The sequence below is a fragment of the Schistocerca serialis genome, chromosome 5 (assembly GCF_023864345.2).
Source record: "Schistocerca serialis cubense isolate TAMUIC-IGC-003099 chromosome 5, iqSchSeri2.2, whole genome shotgun sequence".
NCBI classification, from domain to species: domain Eukaryota; kingdom Metazoa; phylum Arthropoda; class Insecta; order Orthoptera; family Acrididae; genus Schistocerca; species Schistocerca serialis.
In genome coordinates this window covers 508,781,708-508,808,925 of record NC_064642.1, presented here as the reverse complement: position 1 = coordinate 508,808,925, position 27,218 = coordinate 508,781,708, and the positions used below count along the sequence as shown (strand labels likewise).

The 27,218-nt window shown below is 38.7% G+C and overlaps 1 protein-coding gene across 1 annotated transcript in view; it reads right to left on the bottom strand.

The window, feature by feature from the left end:
- Window positions 1-27,218, bottom strand: part of LOC126482033 (dynein axonemal heavy chain 6-like) — a 1,073,010-nt gene that overhangs the window by 777,846 nt on the left and 267,946 nt on the right. Inside the window, exons 80-81 of the mRNA XM_050106005.1 lie at window positions 20,764-20,874; window positions 11,508-11,644 (exon numbers count right to left, since the gene is read on the bottom strand). Of these exons, the coding sequence (XP_049961962.1) occupies window positions 11,508-11,644; window positions 20,764-20,874 (248 nt within the window). The remainder of the gene's footprint in view (window positions 1-11,507; window positions 11,645-20,763; window positions 20,875-27,218) is intronic.

The window sequence follows — 27,218 nt, the reverse complement described above, 5'->3', positions numbered from 1 at the left end:
CCTTGTAATGGAGAAAGGTGGTGTAGCAATGAAAGGGGCACCAAGTCAGTAAATTACTCAGCAGACCACATTTTTCAGTACAGGTATTTCGTTCATTCCAAGCAAGTGTAGATTTGTGATATCATCATCCAGACATGAGTTGACTGTAATCTGAATCCGTTTCAGCAAATTAATAATTTCTCTCAGACGATAAAATTTTACTGGTTATGAAATACAAGGTCTTGAAGTTTATTCTGAATTGGAAATGTTTAGTTAGCAATTACATGCCATAATTTATTTAATATAAAAGTGTTTTGAATTTTGTAAGCATAAAAAAGTGTAAATTTATGTGCGGCTTTTACTCTGAGACAAGTTAGCACTTAGAGTGCTAGAAGTGCACATGTACAGTTCACTGACCTATGTGGTGAATTTTATTTTGTGATCTTGACCCGAATGAACAGTAAATCCAGCCTCATTTAAACTTTACATGGGACAGACACATCACGTTATTAAAAAAGTCGTTTAGCCCATTAGGTAAAACTGAAACCTGCGCACTCAATTTCAAATATGTTACACGCCAGTGCATGATAGAACTGTCCAGAAAATCATGTACATTAGTTGCAAATGCCCTTGGATTTAATGCACGAAGTTGGAAATTAATTTTGAGACAGGTTCTGATTTTGACAGAAAATAAATAAATAAATAAATAAATAAATAAAAATAAAATAAAATAAAGGAACCAAAAGTTTATTCATAATATAGAAGTCCAGTGTTAATTGAGACACATATAATCTTGTTAATTACATTGCCTAGCAACACTGCAAAGCAGCTTAATTAATTCATAAGAACAATTTGCAATTTAGTAAGGCCCATTACACACACAATGTTACACAAAGTTTGCTGACTGCATGAGAGTGTTTTTCTTTTCATAAATGCCAACAAGCTGGCAGTTTCAAAAGTTAAATTATTAACTGTTGTGTAACTTCATTGACTGACCTACACCACTACGGAACTTATTGTATCATGTCTCTTCACAAGAGATCTTGTAATGGTACTTGAATTACGTAACCATTATGGTACCTCACCTGAACCTCTTGATACCAGTAATATTCTACTGTATTTCTGTTAACTACTTAACATATTTCTGAGACAACATTCAGATTTGATTTCACTTTTGATACATCGATATGTTTATATTGCAATGATATTATTCTTATGTGTATTCTTTCTTTTGTCACTATGATCTTTGATGTACTTGTAACTCTGATTTTTGGGCGCGTAAGCGATAGTTAATTGGTTGTTAAGTTGTTAGAGAGTCGGACCTTGAAAAGGTCAAGTCTTGGACGTCATGTAGGAAAGATGTGTATTGTAGTCCGCTTATAAAATGTGAACTTTAACAGTGACTGTGAGAAAGATGTTTTCAACAAAAGTGTAAGCTTCAAGAATGGTTTGTGAAGCGCATCTACAAAACTTTTGAATATAGCAGAATAAAACCTAGGCCTCTTTGCATCCGAGCTTGGAATCATAACCACCTAGATTTTCAACGATTGAGCCATGATTTTACATCGAGACCAGCGTGGGAAACACAAAAAGATGAGTGCCTAGTTTTTTGATTATTACATGAAGTGACTTTATTAACTGTGCTCTAATGACACCTGCCACATAATATGACTGCTGTTGCCCAAAAATGCAGTATTTAGCAGCATGAGCAACACCACAACCGTTATTAAATTCTGACCTTTGTTGTGGTAGGGTTATTAGAATCTCAAGAAGCCAGGATAAACAAGAGAAGAAAAAGACTACAGAAAAGGCATCAGTATAGTTGCACATGGCATTTCTGCATCAAATGCTGACAACTGAACAGGATCACAAAGAAAGATGTCTATCCATTGCCATGCATTAGTGACATTCTAAAATGCATGAAAAGACAAAATGTTTCTCAACTATGGACATGTAGCAGGGCTATTGGCAAATGAAGGTATACAAGGCTGACTTTAGAAGGACTGCCTTTATAACTCCTGGTAACATGTATGAGTTCAAACCTTCCTTGTTATGTTACGTGTCAGTCACCTTCAAACCTATGATGGACAACCTACTTTGATACCTTAAATGAACAATGTGTCTCTGCTCTATGGACAATTTTATCATTTTTATGAAGAAATTTGAAGAACATCTATACCACTTGACAGCCATGTTGAAGTGTATTCAGACTGCATCCCTCTAACTCAATTCATAAAAGTGGCTTTTCATCACCCAGGAAATAAAACTCTTGGGGCTGTTAGTTAACACCAATGTAGTCCATCCTGATCCAGAGACAATGAGAGCAGTCAACAGCTTTCCAATGCCTCAGCTCATTCATGATATGGAAAGTTTTCTTGGAATGTGTTCATTCTGTTGGTTATTCATAAAGATCTTTCATAGAAAGGTACATCCCTTGTAAGAACTATTACAGGGAGATGGCAAATTTGTCTGGATTGAGGTGACAAAAAGATCTTTCCTTGCTCTTAAGGAGGCACTAATGTCTGCTTTGTATGACAAGAATGCCAAGACAGAACTTCACTCCAAAAGTTTGAGCCTGTTGCAACTCTTTGTCAATTTCAGCAAAACATTTTCTAGTTTTCCCTAAAACAATTGTTGAATGGACACATGAGACTACTGAATTTTTATACACATGATGCAGTAGAAGTAAAGTGAAGGGAGCAGAAAAATAAATCTTACAAAGTATTACTTTTGCTTTATTTCTGAAAAATAATCCACATTTTGTGGATCAGTTTTTTAAATTACACAAGGTTATGAAATAATTCAATAAATTACAAGTGTTCAGCTTGTTTAATTATTTTATAAACCATCATGCAAGCAATCAGATATTATAATATCTTTCTAATGCTACTGTATCTCACAAAACTGTCAGTAAAAGGTTCAAGATAATATAACGGCAGCCTTAAATTAAAATTCTTTGAGATATATTTAACAAGTAATCCTGGAATCAGTAAACTATTGGCAAGTGGCATGTTGAGATATACACGTTACTGACTGTACAGGAATGGCGCCAAAAATATATCTGTGGATATGAGTGGATTAGAATGGTCTGGTCTCGAATTACCATCATATGCCTGGCAGAAACTGATTGTAATGGTCAAATTTATTTACCAACATTGTAATAAGTGTGATATCACTAGACAGTTGTCTTTAAGTGTTAAATATTAATTTTAAAATATTAGAAATGATTTGTTATTTGTGACACTGAATATGATAAATCCTAATGATGAAATAATACATACTTTAAAAGTAAGTATCAATTTAGTCATTCAGTCAGCAGATGAAGCTTAGACTTATTATAAACTGATGTGTAGTTTTGTCAAATCCAGTCTAGTGCTGAAGGAGTGACTGACTTATAAACAAGTGTAATCCAGTGTCTGAAATGAGCCATAGTCCATTACTCATTCACATACGCTAATCAGTATGTGTACATGATTCTGGATGTAAAGTTTTATGGTATAACTCATGAATGAAAGTTGAAAGCTGGCCCTGTGATATTTATTTCACTTAAATACAAGAAGGGCAGAGGTCAGCATAGTGATCAATGCAGTAGACACATTTGAGGAGAAACAGGCATTCAGTAGCATCTCCAGAAGAACAGAAACACTCGATTTGGATTCTAGATGGCTAAAAGTGCTCCAGAAAGAACAAACATGACTTATGGAACATAGTAGAACATATAGAGCAACACTTAAAATGCAGGTAGTGCATAGCACTGATCACATTGACTGGACAACAGTAATACAGGGTAAAGAATAGGCGAAGTACTTGTTTGCAATCACTGTTCCACCAGAGCTCACCAGGGGGCCAACCCAGGTGGCCTCCATATGTGAGCCTGTGAAATGTATGGACGAATGGTCTCTGAAATTGTGCACATCATGAGTTATGGTATATTAGTCCTCCATTCTGAGGGGTGGGAAAACCACATATGTATATAAAAACACTAGGCACAGGGAAATACATGGTACAGAAAAATTGAAAGATACAAAAAAACACTAGTACTGAAAAAGCACTGGTACTGTGAAGAAAGCACTGTTCTCACAATGCACTGAGATTACAAGTCATGGAAAACACCAATGAAGGCACTGACGTCCATTTCATCACCTGACGATGACGTGGCAGGCAGGACCCGGCGAATAGGGGCGGAAGTGATGAGGGGTGGTTTGGCATGCCATCCCCCTCTTGTGAGAGGCCACAGGGCAGGACAGGGTCTGTGTCTACACAGTGACATCCTTGTCAAGGTCAGCAGTCAGTGCCAGAGGCATCAGCAAGGGCACTGGATATGATGGCCACACAGGACGCAGCAACAGAGGCGGTGGTGGCGTCAGGTGCAGTGGGGGCTGTACCAGCCACAGGAGTCAAGGACTGGGGGCAGAGACAGGAATCCCAGACAGTGATCCACCATGCAAAGATACCCACTGCAGTGTGAACCAGACCATCTGCAACACAGGAACAGGCATCAGTGGTGTGGGACCTCCAGAACGACCTTGCCATGCATGGTTGCAGCTGGTCATAGTAATGGGACGTCTGCAAAAGAGGCACAGGCACCTGCTCTGGCGATGTTTGATGACAGCAGAAACCCAGTACGGCTGGTGACTGAAAACATGAACCCAGGCAGAAGCACATAGCTAGAACTGATGCAGAGCAGGCAACTTTGGAGGATGCGGACTTGGATGCAGCAGGTGAAGGAAGGTCCATTCTTGGCATCCATCTAGCGACTCCACCAGGATCCGGTTCCCCACTGGAGTGAAATGGTAGAAACTCAAAAAAGGTTCTAAAGCAAATTCAGTAAACTTGCCAGATACATACTGGGTGACCAAAAAGTCAGTATAAATTTGAAAACTGAATAAATCACGGAATAATGTAGATAGAGAGGTGCAATTTGACACACATGCTTGGAATGACAGTGGATATTATGAGAACAAAAAAAAATACAAAAGTTCAAAAAATGTCCGACAGATGGCGCTTCATCTGATCAGAATAGCAATAATTAGCATAACAAAGTAAGACAAAGCAAAGGTGATGTTCTTTACAGGAAATGCTCAGTATGTTCACCATCATTCCTCAACAATAGCTGTAGTCAAGGAATATTGTTGTGAACAGCACTGTAAAGCATATCCGGAGTTATGGTGAGGCATTGGCATCGGATGTTGTCTTTCAGCATCCCTAGAGATGTCGGTCAATCATGATACACTTGGAACTTCAGGTAACCCCAAAGCCAATAATCACACGGACTGAGGTCTGGGGACCTGGGAGGCCAAGTGTGACGAAAGTGGTGGCTGAGCACACGATCATCACCAAACGACGCACGCAAGAGATCTTTCACGCGTCTAGCAATATGGGGTGGAGCGCTATCCTGCATAAACATTGTACATTCCAGCAGGTCTTTATCAGCCAGGCTGGGGATGATGTGATTCTGTAACATATCGGTGTACCTCTCACCCATCATGGTACCAGTTACAAAACCATAATCACGCATTTCCTTGGCGAAAAAAGGCCCGATAACGATAGATGTGGTAAATCTGACCCATACTGTGACTTTCTCATCATGTAATGGAGTTTCCACGACAGTTCTAGGGTTTTCGGTAGCCCAAATTCTGCAGTTGTGGGTGTTGACAGACCCTCGGAGCATGAAATGAGCTTCATCGGTCCACAACACATTACTCAACCAATTGTCATCTTCCACCGTCTTCTGAAACGCCCACACCGCAAATGCCCTCCACTTCACTAAATCGCCAGGTAACAGTTCATGATGCCGATGGATTTTGTACGGGTAGCATCAAAGGGTATGCCTAAGTGCCGACCAAACAGTAGTGTATGGAATGCCAATGGGACATGTGACTGCACGAGCACTGACTTCCCCGTGCACAGACAAACCCACTTTCCATTTCTTCCTGAACTGTCTCAGCAGCATTATGCCACGTGCTCGGTCGGCCACTACAGGGTCTATTGTCTAAACAACCCGAGGCTTTGAACTTCAAAATCATTCTTGCCACAGCTGCATTTGTCAACCAACCTTTACCTGCTCGAATCCCCTTCCTATGGCAATAGGATTGTAATGCTGAAGTAGCACATTCCCCATTCTGATAATACAGCTTCACTAAAAGCGCCTTTTCAGGTAACGTCAACATGCTGTGACTGCTGGCGCATCTGTTTTTCTCTCTCATTACAGCTCCTTTTATACGCAATTGTCATTCGCGGTCACTGACGTTTTGCTGTCCAGCACCATCTGTCGGCCATTTTGTGAACTCTTTTTTTTTTTTTTTTTTTTTTTTTTTTTTTTTTTTTTTTTTTTTTTTTTTTTTTTTTTTTTGTTCTAATAAAACCCCATGTCATTGCAAGCATTTGTGTCAACTTTTACCTCTCTACCTACATTATTCTGTGGTTTATTAAGTTTTCAAATTTATACTGACTTTTTGATCACCTGGTACTTCTGTGTCTGAATTTTAAATGTAAAAACAATGCCTTCAGCCTCACCATTAGTTTGAGTATGAAACAGGGGAGCTGTGAGGTGGAGAACACCCCTAGCCTGACAAAAAGATACAAATTCTCAAGAAACAAACCAGGTGCCATTATTGGTAATCACGGTGTACAGAAGTCCCTCAATAGCAAAAATCTTAGATAGTGCTGAAACAGTGGCTGCCATCAAAGTGGACAGACAGCACACCACATAGGGAAACTTGGAATAGGCATCCACTGCAATGAGCTAATACTGACCTAGGTAGGGCCCAGCAAAATTGACATGTAAACTTCGCATGGGCGCTGCAGCATCGACGAGGAAGAAAAAGATGCCTGTGGGGCTGCATGCAGCTGAACACAGTGAGTGCAAGCACTGATAAGCCACATGCCTGGCCAATACACATGCTGGCAGGCCAAAGCTTTGGTGTGAGAGGCCTCCCAATGACTGCCATGCTGAAACCACACACGTAATACAGTGTAAGAAAGTGTGAATCACAACCTTGTGAGCAGCATCATCTGTAGCTAACAAAGAACCTTGTTAGACCCAGAAAGTTGGTGAGATGGTGCTTGAGGGAGAAGTAATCATGATGCAAGGCATCCAAGGCACGGGGGGTGGGGTGGGGGGTGGGGGTGGGGGGCTGTTATGGCCAATTGTGCTGCACAAAAAGAGAAAACCCGACTAAGTACAGGATCCACGGTGATGGCTGATGCTATCATTGCACTACTGATGGGACAACCATTGGCCACATTCTGGTTCTCAATATCCAAATATACACAAAGCAATTTGTCCTGATTGAATGCTGGGTCCAACCTGGTCTGAAGGGGAAATGCCATGTTGCACCAGCAGCTGGTAATGGATCTGATAATGATATCAGGAGAGGAAGACAGCCCACCACTGCAGATGATGTGCTGCCTTGTCCGGTGCAGAAGCCAAACGATGAAAAAGAGCAACCAACGGCTTGTGATCTGTGATTAAATGGTACTTAGAACTATACAAGAAGATGTGAAATTTCTTGAGAGCAAACACATTTGCTAAAACCTCCTTCTCAGTCTGAGAATACTGCTGCTGAGCAGGGGTTAAAGTCTTAGAAGAGTAAGCAATGGGTCGTTCAGGCCTGTTTGCATATGTGTACACCAACACCATGCCAAGACCATGCCGAAAGGCATCTCTAGCCAACACTAGATGCTGAACTGGCCTGATATAGGACAGATTGAAGCTTAGATTTGAGCAAAGCAGATGCTTGGTCAAAAACTGGGGACCAGAAGAAAGGCACATTTTTATGCAAAAGCACATGCAGGTGCTGAGCAACAGTGGATGTGTTTGGCAAAAACTTATGGCAATATGCAACTCCACCTAGAAATGCCTGCAGTTCCTTAATGGAGATCAACTGAGGCAAAGCTGCAATCGCATCAACATGGTGACGCAACAGCTTGAGCCCTGAGCAAGAAATCCCAAAACCTAGGTACTCAATTGACAACTGAAAAAACTGAGATCTGTTAAGATTGCACTTGAGAGACAGAGACTGCAAAACAGAAAACAGTGATTGGAGATGTTAAGGTGGTCTTCAGTGGAAGAACCCAAAACAACAATATTGTCAAGGTAACTTATGCAGTTGGGCACAGAGGCTGTAAGCTGCTCTAAAAAATGCTGAAAAGCTGGACTGTGCATTACTCATGACACTGAAGTCACTGCAGAGGTGAAGCTTCCAAATGATGTCCACTGTTGTAGGCCATTCACTGGAAGAAATAAGCTAAATGACATGGAGCGACATCAAATAATCTAATTTGGCCTTACGTAGTCACAAGCACCTGCTGTGCCCAAAAAATAATAAAAAAAAATTAGGGTGAGTGGATTCTTTCATCAAAATATTGGCCTGAAAACTGGTAGCACAACTGAACCAAGCAGAAAACAGAGATGAAAACTCAGAGTAGAGGGACTCCGGTTGCTGATACAGAACTTGATCTTACACTAAATTTACCTCATCAACAATGGAGAGAGTGAAAGCATTAAACACTTCTGACCTAAGCAGGTCTGTGGTAGGGGAATGACAACAAGGAAGGTCAGAGTGCAAACAACAGATTTGTATGAGACAGGAGCACAGAACTGACCAAGGATCGGAATCTGCTGCTTATTGTAGCAAACCAACTTTCGTGTGACCTAGTGGGAAGAGGGGAGCCCAACTCCATTTATGTTTGTGTGTTTACTACAGTCACTACAGCTTCTGTGCTCACTTTCATTTTTAGCGGTTTATTAAACACACACAGGTCAATACACAATTTGTTTGGGGAGACAGTCATTGCCGAGATACAGTTTATATCCATCAGTACTACTGTATCCATCATGTTTGAAGAGGAGTTACACACTGATGCAATGTGGCCTTTCTTTTGACACTTGTTGCAAACAGGCCATCCCTTCAGGCACAAAGCAAATTTATGTTTGATGAAGCAGAACAGGAAAGACACAAGGGCAGCAGGAGGCCACTGTTGTGACAAGGGCTGTTGCTGCTGCAGCTGTAACTGATGCTGCCCTATGTGATGCTGAATCAAAGGTTGTACTGCTGCAAACAGCTTCCCCATTATCCTGAACACTTGCAGCATACCTAAAAGAGGACAACTCAGCAACTTCCAATACCTCACCCCATGCAGCAATCTGACCATCTGTAGCCCATGACACTTCAAAGAACTGTGCTGTGTTGAGTACATCCATAAGCATTGGATTTTCACACTGAAGAGTTTTTTTGTGGACTTTCCTACTCAGGGCCAGATGAATAATAACATCATGCACCATATGACAAGCATAGGATTTGCAGTGTGTACTAGTGACACATTTACAAAGACAGCTCAACCCATGCAACACTGCAGCCCAGGCTTTGTAAGATTGGTTTGGGCATATTTGACAATGGTAAAATTCTAAATGTGCTGCAATGCCATGCATTCTCTCACAGTAATAGGTTGAAAGAAGCTTGAACATTTCATCAAATGATAAGCTGGCTGGGTCTTGCAAAGGTGCATGTCAGCAAAACAACTGATAAATGCAAGGCGAAAGTCAGGAAAGAGGGAAAGCCCTATGCAGGTTTGAATCACCCATGCAAAAAACGTGGAACTTCTGGTGTAGAGATGTCACAAAGGAATCCCAATCATCAGCAGATTCATTATATGCTGGAAAAAGGTGACAACTGTACTGGAGGGAGAGTAACCTGCTGCGAACACACAGAGACCACCTGATTGAGAGTAGTGGTGAGAGCCTGCTGTTGTTCTGTGAAAGTTTGCTGCTAGGGAGTGACATGATGGAGTATTTGTAAGGTTACTTAGCACTGACACTGACAAGCAGAGCAGACATAACCCTCGCTCATTGCCAAGTTTGCTGTTGCAGGAACAGATATGATTTATGAACGTGGTACTTTGTGGAGCAACATATAAGATACAGGTTGTGCACAGTACTGAACACATTGACTGTACAACAGTAATACATGGTAAAGAATATGCAGAGCACTCTTTTATGAGCACTTAAATAATACTCTTTCCTTGGCAGCTCACCACATCACGCCAGGGGTTTGACCTAGGTGCCTCTATAAGTGGGCCTGTGAACTGTATGGACATGTGATCTCTGAAATCACATGCATCTTGAGTGAAGGTATATCAAATAGCTCTGCTGAAATTTTACAATTGCATACAAACAATGAGATACTATTGTAGACACAAAGGTGATATTCCATTATTAGAAACAGAGATTTTAGCTACTGCAAATGCAATCGGTATAGAATTGTTAGAAGAAATGACAAGAAGATTAATCAGATATCTGTTTAACATGGTCTAAGAGAAAAATCACCTTACTTGACTGTGAAAGATTCTTTTTATGTGAGGAAAAGACATGTATCTGCACAATGTCTCTCTTCCAGTGAGAAGATTTGATCCCTGACATTTGGTTTGGAAGACCAACAAAACAGCTGCAATTACCTTTTCACTGGACTAATAATGTTTTCCAGTTAAAAATTTCTTAAATGTGGGATTAGGTAGAAGTCAGAGAAAGCCCACTGGGCTGAACACAATGGATGTTCCAATAGCTTCTATTTAAAGACCTTTTTTACTTTGGCAAAGCACCTTTGTCGAATGAACTTGAAGTGTGGCTTTCCAATGGGAGGATGGGGATTCCTGAGTTGTCCCTGGTTCAGCATTGATGATAAAAAGTAGGTCACTTTATAAATGCCTGGAGATATCAAGTCATCTTTCAACAGGACAATATGCCTTCTTTTTGGTCGACTCACAGCAAATATTGGACCCACACTACATCCAGATTTATTACAGTTAATTCTTCATCTGAAATTCAGCAGTATTTCTAAATGCCAGTGGTCTTGGCTATTTCATTCATCTGCAACAACTGATAGTCCAATACCAGACTTTCTCCATCCTTTCACATGAGTTGCAGTTATGGTATGTTCTTCACATGGATATCATCAAATGATATGCAGTCACATTCAAATTCCGTTACCCATATATAACTTTTGTGAATGAAGAAAAAAACCTCTTATAAAACTTCACCAACTTGGGAAGAATTGCTATTGGTGATAAGTTGCTCAAAGCAAAGAAATTAATGACAACCTGGCATGCCAATTAATCAATTTTAACAGAACACCACACAACCTCTCTCTCTCTCTCTCTCTCTCTCTCTCTCTCTCTGTGTGTGTGTGTGTGTGTGTGTGTGTGTGTGTGTGTGTGTGTGTGTGTGTGAGTGTGTGTGTGTGTGTGTGTGTGTGTGTGTGTGTGTGTGTGCTTAACATGTATTATTGCACTACATTTATCATCAAAATGTAAAAAAGTTTACATTGATGACTTTGCTGCCAATGTGCAGGACAACATTTCTTCTTGTGCAAATATTAACTGAAGAAATTACAGTATTAATTATTTGGCTAGTAGCTATTATGATTATTGTTTGCTTGTACTTTAATGAAATGGTAATAATTTTTTTAATATCTGTATTTGAGAAAAATCAAAATCAAAATGTGAAAGATTTTTAATAAAACTTTAGTTACCTGTTTTGTACATTCAGTTTCACTAGTGAAGTAATGATGTCTCTTGCATGAACATCTATTGTAATAAGTGAACAGATTATCATTCGATTTAGTTTACTTAAGTCACCTCTCACCATTGCTGCAAGACTGTTCAAATCCTGTAATAATTTTTTTTTTTCAGAATAATATCTGACAGACATAAAGATTACTGCATTGGTAAACATCTTGAATAAAACATTAGAAGCATATTTTTTACATAAAGTACAGCTGTTTGCATACTATAGTGGTTAAACAGGCAGGAATTTGTTAATGGTGGTACATCCTGACCTTCCACTACGCAGTGCCTCTATCTTTTTTTTTTTTTTTTTTTTAACTGGGAGTACAAAAAAAGGAATAGGACCAAAATTTTACATAGTGTTTAATGGTGCAGCTTAATTTTTTCCATACTTAAAGTAGATACATATGAGAAATTATTAGTCATCCGCTTAAGAGAGTGAACTGGTTACTTTGCAGGACAGCAGATGGTGTAGAACTGGTCCCATGTAGTCATAGACCGTCAATCAGTAGTACAAGTAATGGCAGTGGAATGGGTGCATGTGTGCCAATCAGTTGTACAGAATCAGCGTAATAAGATGGGTCACTTGAAACATGACAGAAATCAGCTATCCTGTTTGGACATGCCCATGACCACTAAGTCAATAAGATGCCTGGTATGTTGGTGTATCAATGCGACTGTCGAACATGTCTTCAAGGATTGTTGTACTACTCACAGCTATGTATAACATGGAATAAGAGCAATGGTCATACAGAGCTCTTAACTGCTGGGACCCACAGATGAGTGTCACGCTGTGTCAAGAAGAATCTGTTTCAAATCCAACAGAAATTGCTGCTGTCAGTGAATGCAGGTTAACATCAACCATCTTCTGAACGAACTTTGGAAATGGACTTGCATGCAATGGACATTTTGAGCTGGGTACCTCGCAAAAGGGCATTTGCTCATAACAACACCTGAAGCCACACAGTTAGAAGTGCCAAACAACACAGAAATTGGGCAGTAGCTGGCAGAAAACTAATATTTTAGTCCACTGAAACATGATTTTCTCACCTTTAAAATTATGCAACCACTGTGCGCACAAAAGAACCCAGGATGCCATTTTAATGGTAGTGTTTGGAGATTGTAGATGTGGTTCTGTGATGTTCTAGGGGTGTTTTATACAGTATGACTTCGATTCACTCATTCAGGTTACAGCGAACATCTTATGCCAACTTTATTGGTAACCAAGTGTTATCTTTTCTTCTGCATCACCACGATGGTTTCTGATGGACTACCTGGAGAAACTTGTTGACACACTTCCTTGCCAGACTGAGGCCATTACTGAGACTAGAGGCCATGTAACATGGCATTATCATGATGGCTCCCAAAGCTCCTCTTACTGTGGGCCAATCAGAATTGACCGACTGCTATGTCATCCTTTATCAATGACATCACTGGAAGTGGAATGGAAGGGCGTCACTTCAGCAAATCACTCTCCTGCCCATTATCAGCTTTATTAACACTAAAGCCCTCACATAGCTCCTCTGTTGGCATTATAAGCCCAAGTGCACCCTGTTCCAGTCCTTCCACTAAGGAAAATCCACAGCAGAACTGCAAATTGATCACAAAGCTCTGCACAGCAGCCAGACACATAGACCAATAATCTGCAGAGGTAGATGACGTCTCCTGAGGAGACTAATTTTTTTTATTGGATGTGCCTATTTGCAATGGTAAGTCCAAGGAGAATTCCTAGGAGCAGTGAAATACAGAATCCGACCTGATACTTTGCTATGGGGCCATCAAGTACTTTAAAAAATGTGCGTGTCATTATATACTGTAAGCTATAAATTAATATCATAAATACAAATAATAAATAAAATACTGAACAAGAAAGAGATAATAAAAATAAATTAGTTTTCTGGGAGTATGCATTCCTGATGAAATGACAATTGTATATCCATATGTAACTAGACCAATCAGGTACTAGAATTTCACACTGCTGAACGATTGTAAGGAGTGTTCGAATAAAAGGGTACAAATGTCATAACAACCAAACTGGTTAAAATTTGCAAATGCAGCTTTGGGCTAACATAGTGAGACATCTAGGAAATGGAAGCACAAGTCATCACATCACCATCTTTTTCAGCATCTGAGATCCGATACTCATTGAATTCTTCGAGCATGGAAAAACCTTTAACGGTGACATGTACTGTGAGACAGTCTGGAGGCTATGGAAGGGCATTCATCCTGGGTTGTTCACAAAGCAAGTGATTCTGCTCCATGATAATGAACATCCACATGTCTTGAAGGTCACACAAAGTGTAATGGACAAGTTCAAGTGGGAACAGTATAAGCATCTGCCCTACAGCATGGACAAAACCATTGTCACAGGAAGCACTTCAATGCAGACTATGAACTGAAAGACACAGTGGAGGATTGGCATCTATCACAGTCATGGGAATTCTGGGAATAGGGAATCCTTCAGCTCGTGAAACAGTGGGATAAATGCACTGAGGCCTCCTGTGATTATCTTCGAATAAATACTTCAATTATACCCACATTGTTGCTTCATACCTTTCCTTTTGAATACCTTTCATAAAACACATTTTTTAACCTGCTGCTGGTCAGAAAAAGTGTGTGTATCAATGTCTGTACAACCAGGAGTATATAGGCTATGAAAATTATGTCCTTGCTAAAAATAATCATGAAATTATGTACAATATTTAACATTGTAACTATGCAATATGTCTGCTGAGATATCTTAAAATAATCATGAAATTATGTACAGTATTTAACATTGTAACTAAGCAATATGTCTGCTGAGATATCTTAATCTTGAAGAAATTATCTCCATATCCCATAGAAATTACATTATTTAAACCAGTAATAATTTCCTATCAAACAATGGAAAATCCATGATGAAATGTAACAATATTATGAAAAAGATAGTTGCAACTCACCAAATAGTGGAGATATTGAGTCACAGATACACACAACAAAAAGATTGTCAGAAAGTGAGCTTCTGGCCAACAAGGTCTTTGTCAGAAACAGACAACACAGACACACACACACACACACACACACACACACACACACACACACACACACACACACACACACACACTCATGCAAACAGAACTCACAGTCTGTGGCTGCTGAGGCCACTATATGGTAGTAGCAACTATCTTTTTCACAATAATTTCCTATTCTATCTCTAAAAAATAAATTTCAAACATTGCTAACATGTCCTGGAAAAGGTTTAAGAAGGCACTCATGTGATAACTAAAAGACACACAGAAAACAACTCATACCAGAGGATAGAGCATCTCTCCAAGGTTCGATTTGCAATACACACACTGGCACAACTGCAAAGAACAGCACTAGGGAACTAACTTGTCAGAACAAGATGTACAATGAACTGATGTATACATTATGTGCCCTTGAATTCAGTTAACATAACTGTGATGGTTCAGTAATGCTTTTGTACCAAACATTCAGTAAAATTTCCAACAAACAAAACAATCCATGTGTGGTACAACAGAATCCATGAGACTTGCTGCTTATGAATTGTGAAGAATGTAGGCTGTCCAGGACTCTCGGCAGAGAAAGTTTAACACATGTGGCAAACATTTCTCAGGAGCCCAAAGAAACTGAAAACACAGGTGAGCAGAGAACTGCAGATATCACATTCAAAAGTCTCGTGCAATTTAAGCAAACGTCTGGATGTAAAACCTTACCGGCTGCCATTGTTGTATGCACTGACTATTTGGGACAATGAGCTTTGTTCTGATTTTTGCAATGAGTTGCAGCAGCTGCTTGAGGAAGACAGTTTTTCACAGAAGTTGGTTTTCAGTGACGAAGCCACATTTCACATGTCTGTAAAGGTGAACTGTCATAATCGCATTTTTGGGGCACAGAATATCCACATAAGATAGTGCAATACATTCCTGATTCACCTAAATGTTATGTCTTTTGTGCATGTCCTGTCAAAATGTTTATAAATGTTTTTCTTTGTGGAGAAAACTTTGACTCATTTCATGTATCTAGACATGCTGCAGCAATGGCTTCTGCCACAATTATAGCAAGACAGGGAAGACTTCATTTTGCAACATGATGCTGCTCAAACACACTTTCTTTCAGACATTCATGTTTATCTATATGTCGATTTGCCTCAAGATTGGACTGAATGCGCTTCCCATAGTGACTCTCCTCTTCTTCAATAGGTCACACTGACATCTAACTTAGCTGAATGTGACTTCTTCTTATGGTGCTATGTCAAATATTGTGTGTGTCTGTCTCACTACCATTTAATATGGAAGAGCTCAAATGAAGGCTAATTAACATGGCCAGTGATATCAACAATGTTGTGTTGGGAACTGTATGGCAAGACTATCATATTTACATTTTACGCCAACATTGAGAGCCTGTAATATGAATTAAAAACTTGAAAGCTCCTCTATCCACTGACATGTGTCAATTTTCTGTACCTCTTGTAGTTCTTACAGAGACATCTTCTGAAAACCCACAGGCATCTATGAATAAACCTGAATATTTGGGGATAATGATAATGGAATTTCCTGGATGAATAAAAACATAAAATAAAGGAGAGGCAATCACTCACCTACAGCTGACTGATGTGTTGCATAGAAACACACAACAGAAACAGTATTTTACCAGCTTTTGAGCTCCTGCTCAGTCTCTAGTAGAAGTATACATTTTCACACATAACTTCACAGACACATAAACACATATGCCTGTGGCCACATTGAGACTGACTGTTGATTATCAATAGCAGTTGCCTGGGCAGGTAGAGAAGGCAAGTCTTTCAACAGGTGACTCAGTGGCTGCACAACAAGACAAAAGGAGTTCAGAGGGGAGAGCTTATAAGAGGTAAAGTGTAGGAGAGGGGGTGGGGGTAGAAAAAGGTGGAGAATGAGAGAGATGGAAGAAGCCAGTACATGATCTGGACAAGGAAGGATTGGTGTGGACAGAAGAAAGAAGGGAAAAGGCAAGGTTGTGATGTAACAAATTTATCAGAAAAATTAGATGAAAATTTTAAATAATGTAAAATCAGGATGGAATAATGAGAGTATTATGAAAAGGATAAAAGTCACAGATAGACACAACAAAAAGATTGTCAAACAAAGCTTTTGGCAAATGTAACTCACACATGCATCACCACAATCTCTGGCTACCAAGGCCAGACCTCCACTATGTGGTGAGATGAAAATTTTAATGACAAATGGTACAAGGAGTGATGATACAAACAAATTTTTATAGACAATTTGTAATTACACCATATAAAGATGTACACAGAAGTTAAGATGTAATATGGCTGAAGAGATGAAAGGGCTGTTAACTGAAATTGAACATTTCTGATCTTCCTCTTTCTCTCTATCTCTCTCTCTCTCTCTCTTTTTTCTTAAAAAAAATTCTGAAATCTGTTTTGTGTTCTTGTATGAAATGCACAATGATTAGTGCTTGCCTGAGTAATTTATGATAAAATATGTACATTTTACTGAAATATACCTCAAGAAATGGCGTGGAAGAGAAGGCAGCCATTGAAAAAACAGATACTATTGGTGGGTGGTTGGTGGGTTGTTGCTCCCAAAATTATCCCAGTCTCAACCTACAGTAACCTACTGTTGGTGTGTTTAGTGAGGACAGAGACGTGGATGGAGCCATCAGACTGAAGCAGGTCAATGTCCAAGAAGGTGATATGCTGGTTTGAGGAGGACCTGGTGAAGTGGATGGAAGGAGTGGTGATGGAATGAGGGCAGGTTGTCTTCATCAATGAACCTCAACCAGACTGGGGTATGGGATTTTGGGAGGCCAGGAAGATTTCCTTTATATGATCCACAAACAGGTTGACGAAGGAGGGTGCCTTGCAGGTAGCCACAGCTATGCTGTGGATTTATTTGTATACTTATTCTTCAAAGGAGAAGTAGTTCTGATTAAGATAAAGTTTGTAAGGAATAAGTTTTGGATCTGGAGTATGAAGGACATTGGGAGAGGTAGTATTCAATAGCAGCATGACCACAGGAATTAGAGATGTTGGTATATAGGGAAGAGGTATCAGTAGGGGTCTGGGAGATAAAAGGATGTGGATGGTGGAAAATCAGTGAAGGAAGTGGTTGGTGTCTTTGAGATGGGAAGCTAGATTTCAGGCAATAGGTGCTGGTCAATGAGAGCTAAAATAACCTGATACAAATGGGTACACAACAACCAGATACCATGGTGTGCCAAGGATTATTGAGCCAAAGCAAACTGGACTACCCTGTGACACAACATGCAGCTGAACATAACATGCTTAATTTGAATGGTTGCTTCACAACTAAGTCCACCTGTATCCTCCCTGCACCATAATCTTTTCTGAACTATGCAGATGTCCATTATCCTTACAACACATTCTCTGCTCCAGAAATCATACCCACCTCAAGCTACAGTAACATACTGTTCCTGCATTCTCCACCCAACAGTTTCCACCCCCTTTGTCATACAACTCCTTCTAATTTATGTCCCCTCTCCCTCACTGTGTGCTGTTCTCTGCTGATGCACCCACTGACCTTCTTCCCCTATCTGCCCTTCTCCTTTCACAATACCCCCCCCCCTCCCCCATCTCCACCTTCATGCTCCATAGTCTCCAGATACTGCAAATTGCAGTCTTGTCATGCCCTGCGTATTCCACCAGATGAACACTCCCCCCTCCCCTGCATATCTGCATATCCTGGTATCCTGCCCTTTCCCCACCCCACTCCAGATTGCTGTTTGTGTTTGACATGACACCACTGCATTCTAGCCAGAGATAGCAGTCATGCGTGCGTGAGCTGTACCTGCTTGTGTGAATTTTTGAAGAAGGCTCTTGCTGAAAGCTAAATGTGGAACAGTCTTCTCAGTGTGCCTGTCTGCAATTCAACATGTCATCTTTACAGTGAGTAGCAGCGTATTCTTTTCATAAAATTGTACAAAACAACTTAATCAATGCCCCCAGCTCATGACAAAAGCACCTGTAAACTCAGAGCATACTATGATCATGTATACCAGATGTAGAAGTATGAAACTGGAATTTGCCTATAGCTAGTGCTAGCCATCAGTGTATGGCCCATGAGCTCATGTCTGCAGTGCCTTCTGCTTTCTGTAAAGGCCGATGATGAATATTAACACACAGTAATCCAAGTTCCATACATCAGTATCTGTTTCAAAACTGTAAACATGTCGAGTTTTGTGCCTATGAACTATGATTTGTGAACAGCATTGGTTTTCTGTTATCATTTGAAGAAAACTGTTGAAAAATTGCATCAGATGCTTGTTGAAGCTTTCAGTAAACATGCTCTTCGGGAAGAAGAGTGTTTTGAAAGGGTCAAAAATTCAAAAGTTGTGATTTTGATGTGAGAAACGACGAGTGTGGGAAACCATCGGAAAAGTTCAAAGACAATGAGTTGGAGGCCATACTGGATGAATGTGATACTCAAACTCAACAGGAACTCATGAGACAAATGAATGTGATGCAGAAAGCCATTTCTCTTTGGTCGAAAGCTATGGCAAAGTTGTAGAAAGTGGGAAAATGGGTTCCGTATGAACTGAATGAAAGACAGCAAGCACATCAAAAGACTATTTGTGAAATTCTGCTCACCAGATAGAAAAGAAAGTTGGTTTTCCATCGAATAGTGATAGGTGATGAAAAATGGATTTATTTTGAGAATCCTATGTGTTGTAAATCATGGGTGAATCCTAACAAACAATTGACTTTCACTGCAAGACCAAACTGCTTTGGAAAGTGTGTTTGATGTAATCAGAAGGATGTCATCTATTATGAGCTGTTAAAACCTGGTGAAACCATTATTGCCGATCACCACCAACAGCAAATGATCAATTTAATTTGAGCATTATGTGAAAAATGACCAGAATATGGAGAAAGGTAACACAAAGTCTTACTGCTCCATGATAATGTTCCATCAGTTTCGAATAACAGACATGTAATTATTGCAACCAAAATCTGGTTTCACACTTCTAGGAACAATTATGGTGCCATGTCAGGTAGGAACTAACATACAATGAAAGAACAGGCATTCAGCATAAAATAGAGACACATGACTAAAAATAGCTATCGTTATAAGATATTTATGTTGCCCTTGGTCACAAGAGACTGTTTCAGACGCCATATGTTACATCTGGCTAAGAAGCAAATTGCACCCAGATCAAGACACAAAGGGAGGGCACCACCACCCAGGCAATACGCAGCCAACTACATGTCTGCCTACGGACATTTGTGTAACATGTACAATACAGCTAACATACATTATAAGATACAAGAAAAATGGCTTCAAGCTGTATTGTAAGAGGAACATAATGAAAACAGCTTAGGTAGCCAAGCACACAATCATGAGCAAATCTCACTAGCTCTAGCAGTACAACATCAAACCAACAACATCAGTCCTAAGCTTGCACTAAAAGTAAGCATACTATAGACAGACAGACTTGTAATAATAGAAACCAATAAGGCATTACATGGGCTAGCAAGTGCAATGCATAATAAAATAATCTAATATAAGTATAGTAGAGATCCATGGTGAAAGCCTGTTCACATGGGGATAGGGAGGGAGAGAGGGGGAGAGAGAGAGAGAGAGAGAGAGAGAGAGAGAGAGAGAGAGAGAGACGGAAAATGGAGTGGTGACTTGAAGGCTAGTGGGATTTTCTGCTTTGTTGCATGTGTACATGATTAATAAATAAATACACTGTATGCCAACTCACATTTATTTCTGGGCTTGGAATTCAGATTATCATAAAAGTTTTCAAGGAATTGTTTCTAAAAGGTTTAATACTTTCTATGGAATATAATAATGACTTGAGTTTAGTGGAAACTGTTCATTATGAAGTAAAGACATAAGAAAAACTAATTATTTACTGTTTGCTGTCGGTCTAGTTAGAAAACGTTATTTTTACAGCAAATAAAATTCAGAGTTTGAATAAATGAAGCTCTGATAACAGGGTCTATTAATATTTCTTTTGTCTGACAGAGATATTTGTGCCTGACAGATATATTTTTCATAATATTGTTACATTCCATCCTGTAGGTAACATTCCATTGTTAGGTATGTTATGTTTATCTTATTTCATCTTGAAAGAGAATATAATAATATTATAATCTAAATCACAAGCACACAGAAAACACTACAATTATGTACAAAACAAAACAGAACCTGTTCACATTTATTTTCACATTTTTGATGACTTATACCTTACCTGAAAACATTTCTTTTCAAATGCAGACAGGGCTTGCTTAATATTCTTGTCTGGCATAAATACGAGATGTACATTCTCGCACCATATTATAAGAGATACAGTCAATATAATCTGGAAAAAAAGATAGACACAAGGGTCAAAGATACACCTATGATGCATGATATCTGTCACAACTTCCTGTTTACATGCAGGAGAGGGCCTGTAAGCAGGTATCTTGCCAGGTAAAACATATACATAAAAATAGCACATCACAGATAATCAGAATACATTGTATCCATTTTTTAGCTTCTATAAAACCAAAAATACAATTATGTCATAATTTGTGGTGACAAATCAGACCAATAGGGCAAGATCAGCACTAAATAATTATAAAAAAGGTGCAAGTCTATTGTTGTGATGAAAGGTGTGAGTCCTCATCTCTGATGAATAATTTTATGCAGAGGCAGCATTACTTCATTTGTCACTTCTCAGACTTTGGTCCTTGACAATTGAGTACTACCTGTTTCACATTTTGTCCCTCCTCCCCTCCTTTACTCTGAAAAATAAGCAACCATTCTGTTTTTTACAGAAAGTGTTATAGGGTCACGACGTATATACCCCTCTCTTAAAGCCTCAAGTCTTACTTGTCCCTACTGATAATGCCATTTGCATATTGGAAAGCATCACCTTACAATTTTCTGATGATGTCTTTGCACCATGTGATACATTGTACTATTCTCTGCTCTACAAATGAATGTTGTAACCACAAAGAACCAAGCTTTGTTACATTACTGGGCAGATGGAGAATTATTAAAATTGTAGCTGCAGATGAGCTCAAGAATTCTATTGTCAGGCAAAATGACACACATTATTTTCACTCCAGTAACATCTATACTGCAATGACAATATCGTTACTGAATAGTCAAAAACAATGAGCAGAGATGGTAGTGTCCTGAAGATTTATGATACCTTGACATAACATTCAGGATGCATGTAAATGCTGTACAATGATACAGACAGTGTGCTCTTCGGTCCGAGGGGAATTTCCACACAACACTACTCACTGTAAGGTTGCTACACCTCATTCTATTGCTGTAGTATCTTGTGACATTAAATAAGCAACAGCTGTGGCAAAAACTGCGACAGAAGCTTGAGATGTTGTTTTATGCGCACATGATGACAGGTCTACATATGTTGAGAGTTCAGTTTATATATTTTTACTCTTTACAAAGCTTATTCAGTGTTACACAATTTGACATGATTACCAGAGCATGACTTGAACCAAGAAACATCTTTCAGCAGCAATGACTGTCAATTGTGCTGTCTGCATTCTCCTCATGTACCAACTACAAGCTTTAAACTGTCACTAGTCCTTTCCAATACATTCTAAATTTCAGTTAGGCTCTCAAACAAATATGTGGGATAAGCATGTCCAGGGGAGAAGAGTGACCTGTTACAAGGCTTGCTGATATTATGGGGCACCGATATTTAATTACGTTTTCATGGAAAACATTTTTTAATGAAGACTGTCTTTATGTTAAAAGTGTATGCTGATCAAAGAGCGTTGTGCGAGGCCTACCAATTGCACTATTAGAGTTATAATATTGGAAAACTTAATAAATAGGAACAAATTTTTAATCTAACCAATCCTCACTTTTAAAATCATTCAAAGCATTGCATATCTAGATTTAAAATATCCCAACATGTGGCGAATTTCACAGAATAACAATGCTGGCACTGAAAAATAAATGTACATTAAAGAATGAAGCAGGTGTCAAAAGTCAGGCTCTGGTAAACAGAGCGTAACATCATTTATTTACCAAGTGGCTGCAGTCCATGCACAGAGAACATTCAAGACCACTGTTTGCAGCACTTGATGAAAACAGTTATTAGTTACTGAAATATTATGTACATGAATGGAACCCTCATCTGGGCTGCAACCATCTGAAATGACTTCACCATAGAGTTTTAACAGGAAAGTACAGTACAAACTGAAAAGAGCCTCTGGGATTTCTACCAGTTTTTCACAGAAGCAATAGACCTCATGAGTATCAGCCCTGTGGGGTTTATAACCCCATAGAGCTCTGGTAGGAGTGGAGATAGGGCAAACACATGTTTTTTCCAGCTCCTGGCATATAGGCTGCCCTGCATGACAGGCATGTTGTGTGGGAACCTACTGGCCTTCCAAAACAACCTGCTTTGCAGGTCAGCCTACATGTCAGTTGCACAAAAATGGTTTCCTGGTGCCTGGCATGCAGGCTGTCCTGTGTGACAGGTATGTTGTGTTGGAATAATATCAGTCCACTTTATTGACCGGCTTTGTATGGCCAGGGGCAAATAAATTATTTTCAAGCCCCCGATGTGCAGCCTGCCCTCCATGACAGGGGTGTTGTGGGAGTAGTATTGGCCTGCTTTACTGAACTGTATTGCAGGGGCTACACATGTCAATGGGCATGGTTAGAGATAGGTTCAGATAGGTAGAGAAGAGAATGGACAGAGCAAGGGAGGGGAGGAAATAGAGAGAGGCAGAGGGGGAGGGTAAGATGCAAGAGGAAGGTGTAGAAGGGTGATAGGCAGGTGGAAGGGGAAGAGGGGGAGGTGGATATAGAAAGAAAAAGTGAGAAAAGGACATGGTCAGAGGGAGGTGGGAGGAACATAAGGTCAGAGAGACAGGGTGAAGGACATGCACAAGGAGAGTGGGAGGAGATGAAGAGACAGGAAGAGTGGGGAGTAGGAGACAAATAGAGGTAGAAGGATGAGGTGAACAGACAGGGAGGAAGAGGTGGACACAGAGAAGGGGAGGAGAAGTTTATTTTGATATATGTGTCAAACACATATGTGAGTGAAGCTGTGGAGGAATGCTAGTTAAAAAAATAATTAAATAAGTACATAGAGATAAGTAAGAATAAGTTTCCTCTCAATGGGTGTAGCATAAAAAATTAGATATTGAAATCACTGGCCACCAAATTCATATTTACTTCATACTGCTAAAATACATTCCATTTTTTGATAAAGAATCAAATGCAGGTGCATTGTATTTACCCCAGGAGACACTGTATAACAACACAGGTACGACATTATTTAAAAAAATGCCACTAATGAATTGTAACTAATTGGACTATGACAGTGTTTTTAAACAGCATCAAATTTTGCACTAGCTCGATTGGACCACCCATGAGTTACTTTTTATGCCTGCCAGTGTCTAAATGTATATTTCATGTAAGCAGCAACAACATTCATAAAAAATGGAGATATGCATATCCCCTCTAATTACACATGTTTCAATCTTTCCATATACTTAAAATGTTTTTGGAAAGTGGACTATAATAGGATACTGTATGTTTTCACAGAATGGTTTGCTAAATGTTTCTCAGTTCAGCTGTCATAAATGTAAAGAAAGCTTGATATGGTCTTATAAATGTTTTCCTCACACTGGTAGGAAAGAAAAACTATCTAGTTGGTGTATTCATGATGTTCTCACCCATTTTAATATGTGTAGTATAAAAATTTACTTGCAAATCAAAATATTAAGACATTAAAGATAACCACTTGCTGTTTTATCTGCTCCACAAGAAGTAGGGGGTCACAGGAAATATGGCTTGAAATCAAAGGCCACAGAATCATTCAAAATATGAAATTGGATGCACTCATGCTCTAAACCTATATGAATCATCTACAAATTAATTTACATGAGTGTTTAAAAAATATAACACTTGCAGTTGAGACTAGCATGGTAGTAAAGAGAACAAACTAAAAAATATGACACACCACCAGTACTAATATCCAGGCAGACAATAGGCCCACAGTAAAAATTTTAAAATTTAATCTTCCAAGGACTCATATAATGGAATATGAAACACTAATAGTTATCTGCAGTACTAGAAATGGACATTAATACTTGTACACTAAATGGAACATAACACATAGAATTCCTTTTAGATCATCTGTATGGCGAGCTAAAATAAAGTCAAAATATAATTGAAGACATCAAGAAATTCAGCTTCCTTGTTTTGATTTTAAAAATATTTCTCCATGTCCTGACTTGAAATCATTATATTTAATATATTTTACTTACTTTCACTCCATGTTTTGTCACAGACTTGTCTTCTAGGGCAACATATCTAAAATAAATGATTAGAAGGAAAAACGAGACACAAAAATACTTAAAATGAAAAATCATTTACCACAAAATAATAATGCTCTCCCTGTAAGATTCTATGCAATTTTATAGCTTTTCTTTTCTTTCAACATAAAACCATGTTGTTCGATATGAAAAACAATATGCCTCTTACAGTTTTGATTTATTGGTTTAATTTCATTTATTAGAACACACAAATGACACTGGTTGCTACTGTTACTAAGTTACCACTTCTCTTTGGGTACTGTCATTACTGAAACACTTCAGCTAATTTCTGAACTCAGTAAGTTGTGCACTTAAGTTAATGAATTGCTGAAATCAGTGAATTTTCTGTCCAAGTTATGGGTCAACTGAAGAATGGGATACAACCCGTCAGTTTTGACCAATGATGTCATTGTTTATTCATCGATATCAATGTCTTTATTTTTGAGCCATAGATAGTAACTGACCAATGACATCATAGGTCATTCATAGATATCAATGTCTTTATTTTTGAGTCATAGATAATAAATTCGTTATCTTCTGTGGTGAGGTGTCATCATTGTAAATTGAAATAAATGAACATGTTTTTAAAAGACAGTACTATACATTGTGTATGATTTTTGTCACTTGAATTAATTTAAATCATTTGTTTATTCCAATTCATTCTTAGTGAGTTTCAGGTATTCTGGAAGAACAGCTTTTCATTCTGAACAATTTTTACTCTTTGTTTTTTGTTTGAAGGCATCAATTTATCCTTTCCTGTGAATATGGAAGACTTGAAGCAGGATTCATCAACTGCAGTATGGAATACAAATTTGACAGTTGTTGTTCCTTTTCACCTTCACTAGCAGTAGTATTACTATGATACTTTTCAGTTGATACTAGTACTATCAAAAGTGAAAAGATCGACAGATGAAAAATTTGTGACCCTTACTTCAGTTGATCTATATAAGTCAACTGAAGAATAGGATACTAGTGCTAGCGAAGGTGAAAAAGTTGAATATGTTAAATTTGTATTTCATTCTGCAGTTAACCTATACAGATAAACTGAAGTTCGGGACACAACATTATTTATGTCCCTTTTTTTTCTTTCTGTTTTGCACTAAAAGCCCATTCTTCAGTTGAGCACAATAGGCCAATTGAAGAATGGGACACTAAGAGTCAAAGAAGCAATATACTTAATATTATGTTCGAAACATGAATGTATGTGATGTATGTCTATCATCTGTTTTCTCTGTCCTGTATTCCTTTGTTTCTCAGCATTTGTATTTGCTGTTAAATCTGTGCAAAGAATCATCTATGGTAACTTCTGAAATCATTGGTCAAATCCAACGGTTTTATCCCATTCTTCAGTAATCCAAAAAATTTTGTGTCTTTTATTTTCAAGTACAGATAAATGTAAATCTGTTATTTTACAATGGTGAGAAATCAAGAACAAAACAAATGGTTATTTCACTTAAAACAAATATGGATCTGCGTAAAGCAGTTGATAAAAAGTGAAGTTGAAAATGTCAATCTTTAATTACTCTGACATTGCCAACTTTACATTTTTAACAAAATTTAAATAAAGAGCTGACACTGTGAAGGGTAAATTGGCTGGGGAAATAGCAGGAAAGTTAAAGGGGCGAGGCACTGTCATGAGTGGTAAAATACCAGTGGTTGTAGGGTTCAGAAAAGACCCTTTTTTAGGGTAGGAAGGACTGAAAGAAAGCAAATTTTATAAGAGGTTAGGACTGAGACAAATCTTCAGTTTGAGAAAGAAATCAAAAAACATAATTCCAGCTTATTACATCAGCATAAACAGCCATTGGTTAAGAATTTTCAACTGTCAGCAGATGTTTTAACGCTACCCAATTTTAACTCAGTCAATGTGAAATGTCAGCTATCTTTATTGCATCAAAATATTCAAGGACTGAGAAATAAAATTAATGAATTAACTATCTGCATAGATGAATTAGAGTCTTCAAACTCAGCTGACATAATCTGCCTCTCTGAACATCATGTGACCACTGGTATAGAACTTTTAAGTGTTACAGGTTTTAGGTTAGCATCTCACTTTTGTAGATCAGAAATGGAGAAATGAGGAGTTGCCACATTCATCAGGACCTGTCATAAATTTAAGAACATAGACATTCATAAATTTTGCCTAGAGCAGCATGTGGAAGCATGTGCAACAGAATTAAAATTTCACAAAAAATCCTTCATAATATAAAGTGTATATCGAGCACCTGCAGGTAACTTTAATCTGTTTGTAAACCACCTTGAAGCTGTACTGGCACATTTAACAACCAAAAACAAAGAAATAGTGGTTGCTGGTGATTTCAATATAGATTTTCTTAAAGACTCTCCCAATAAG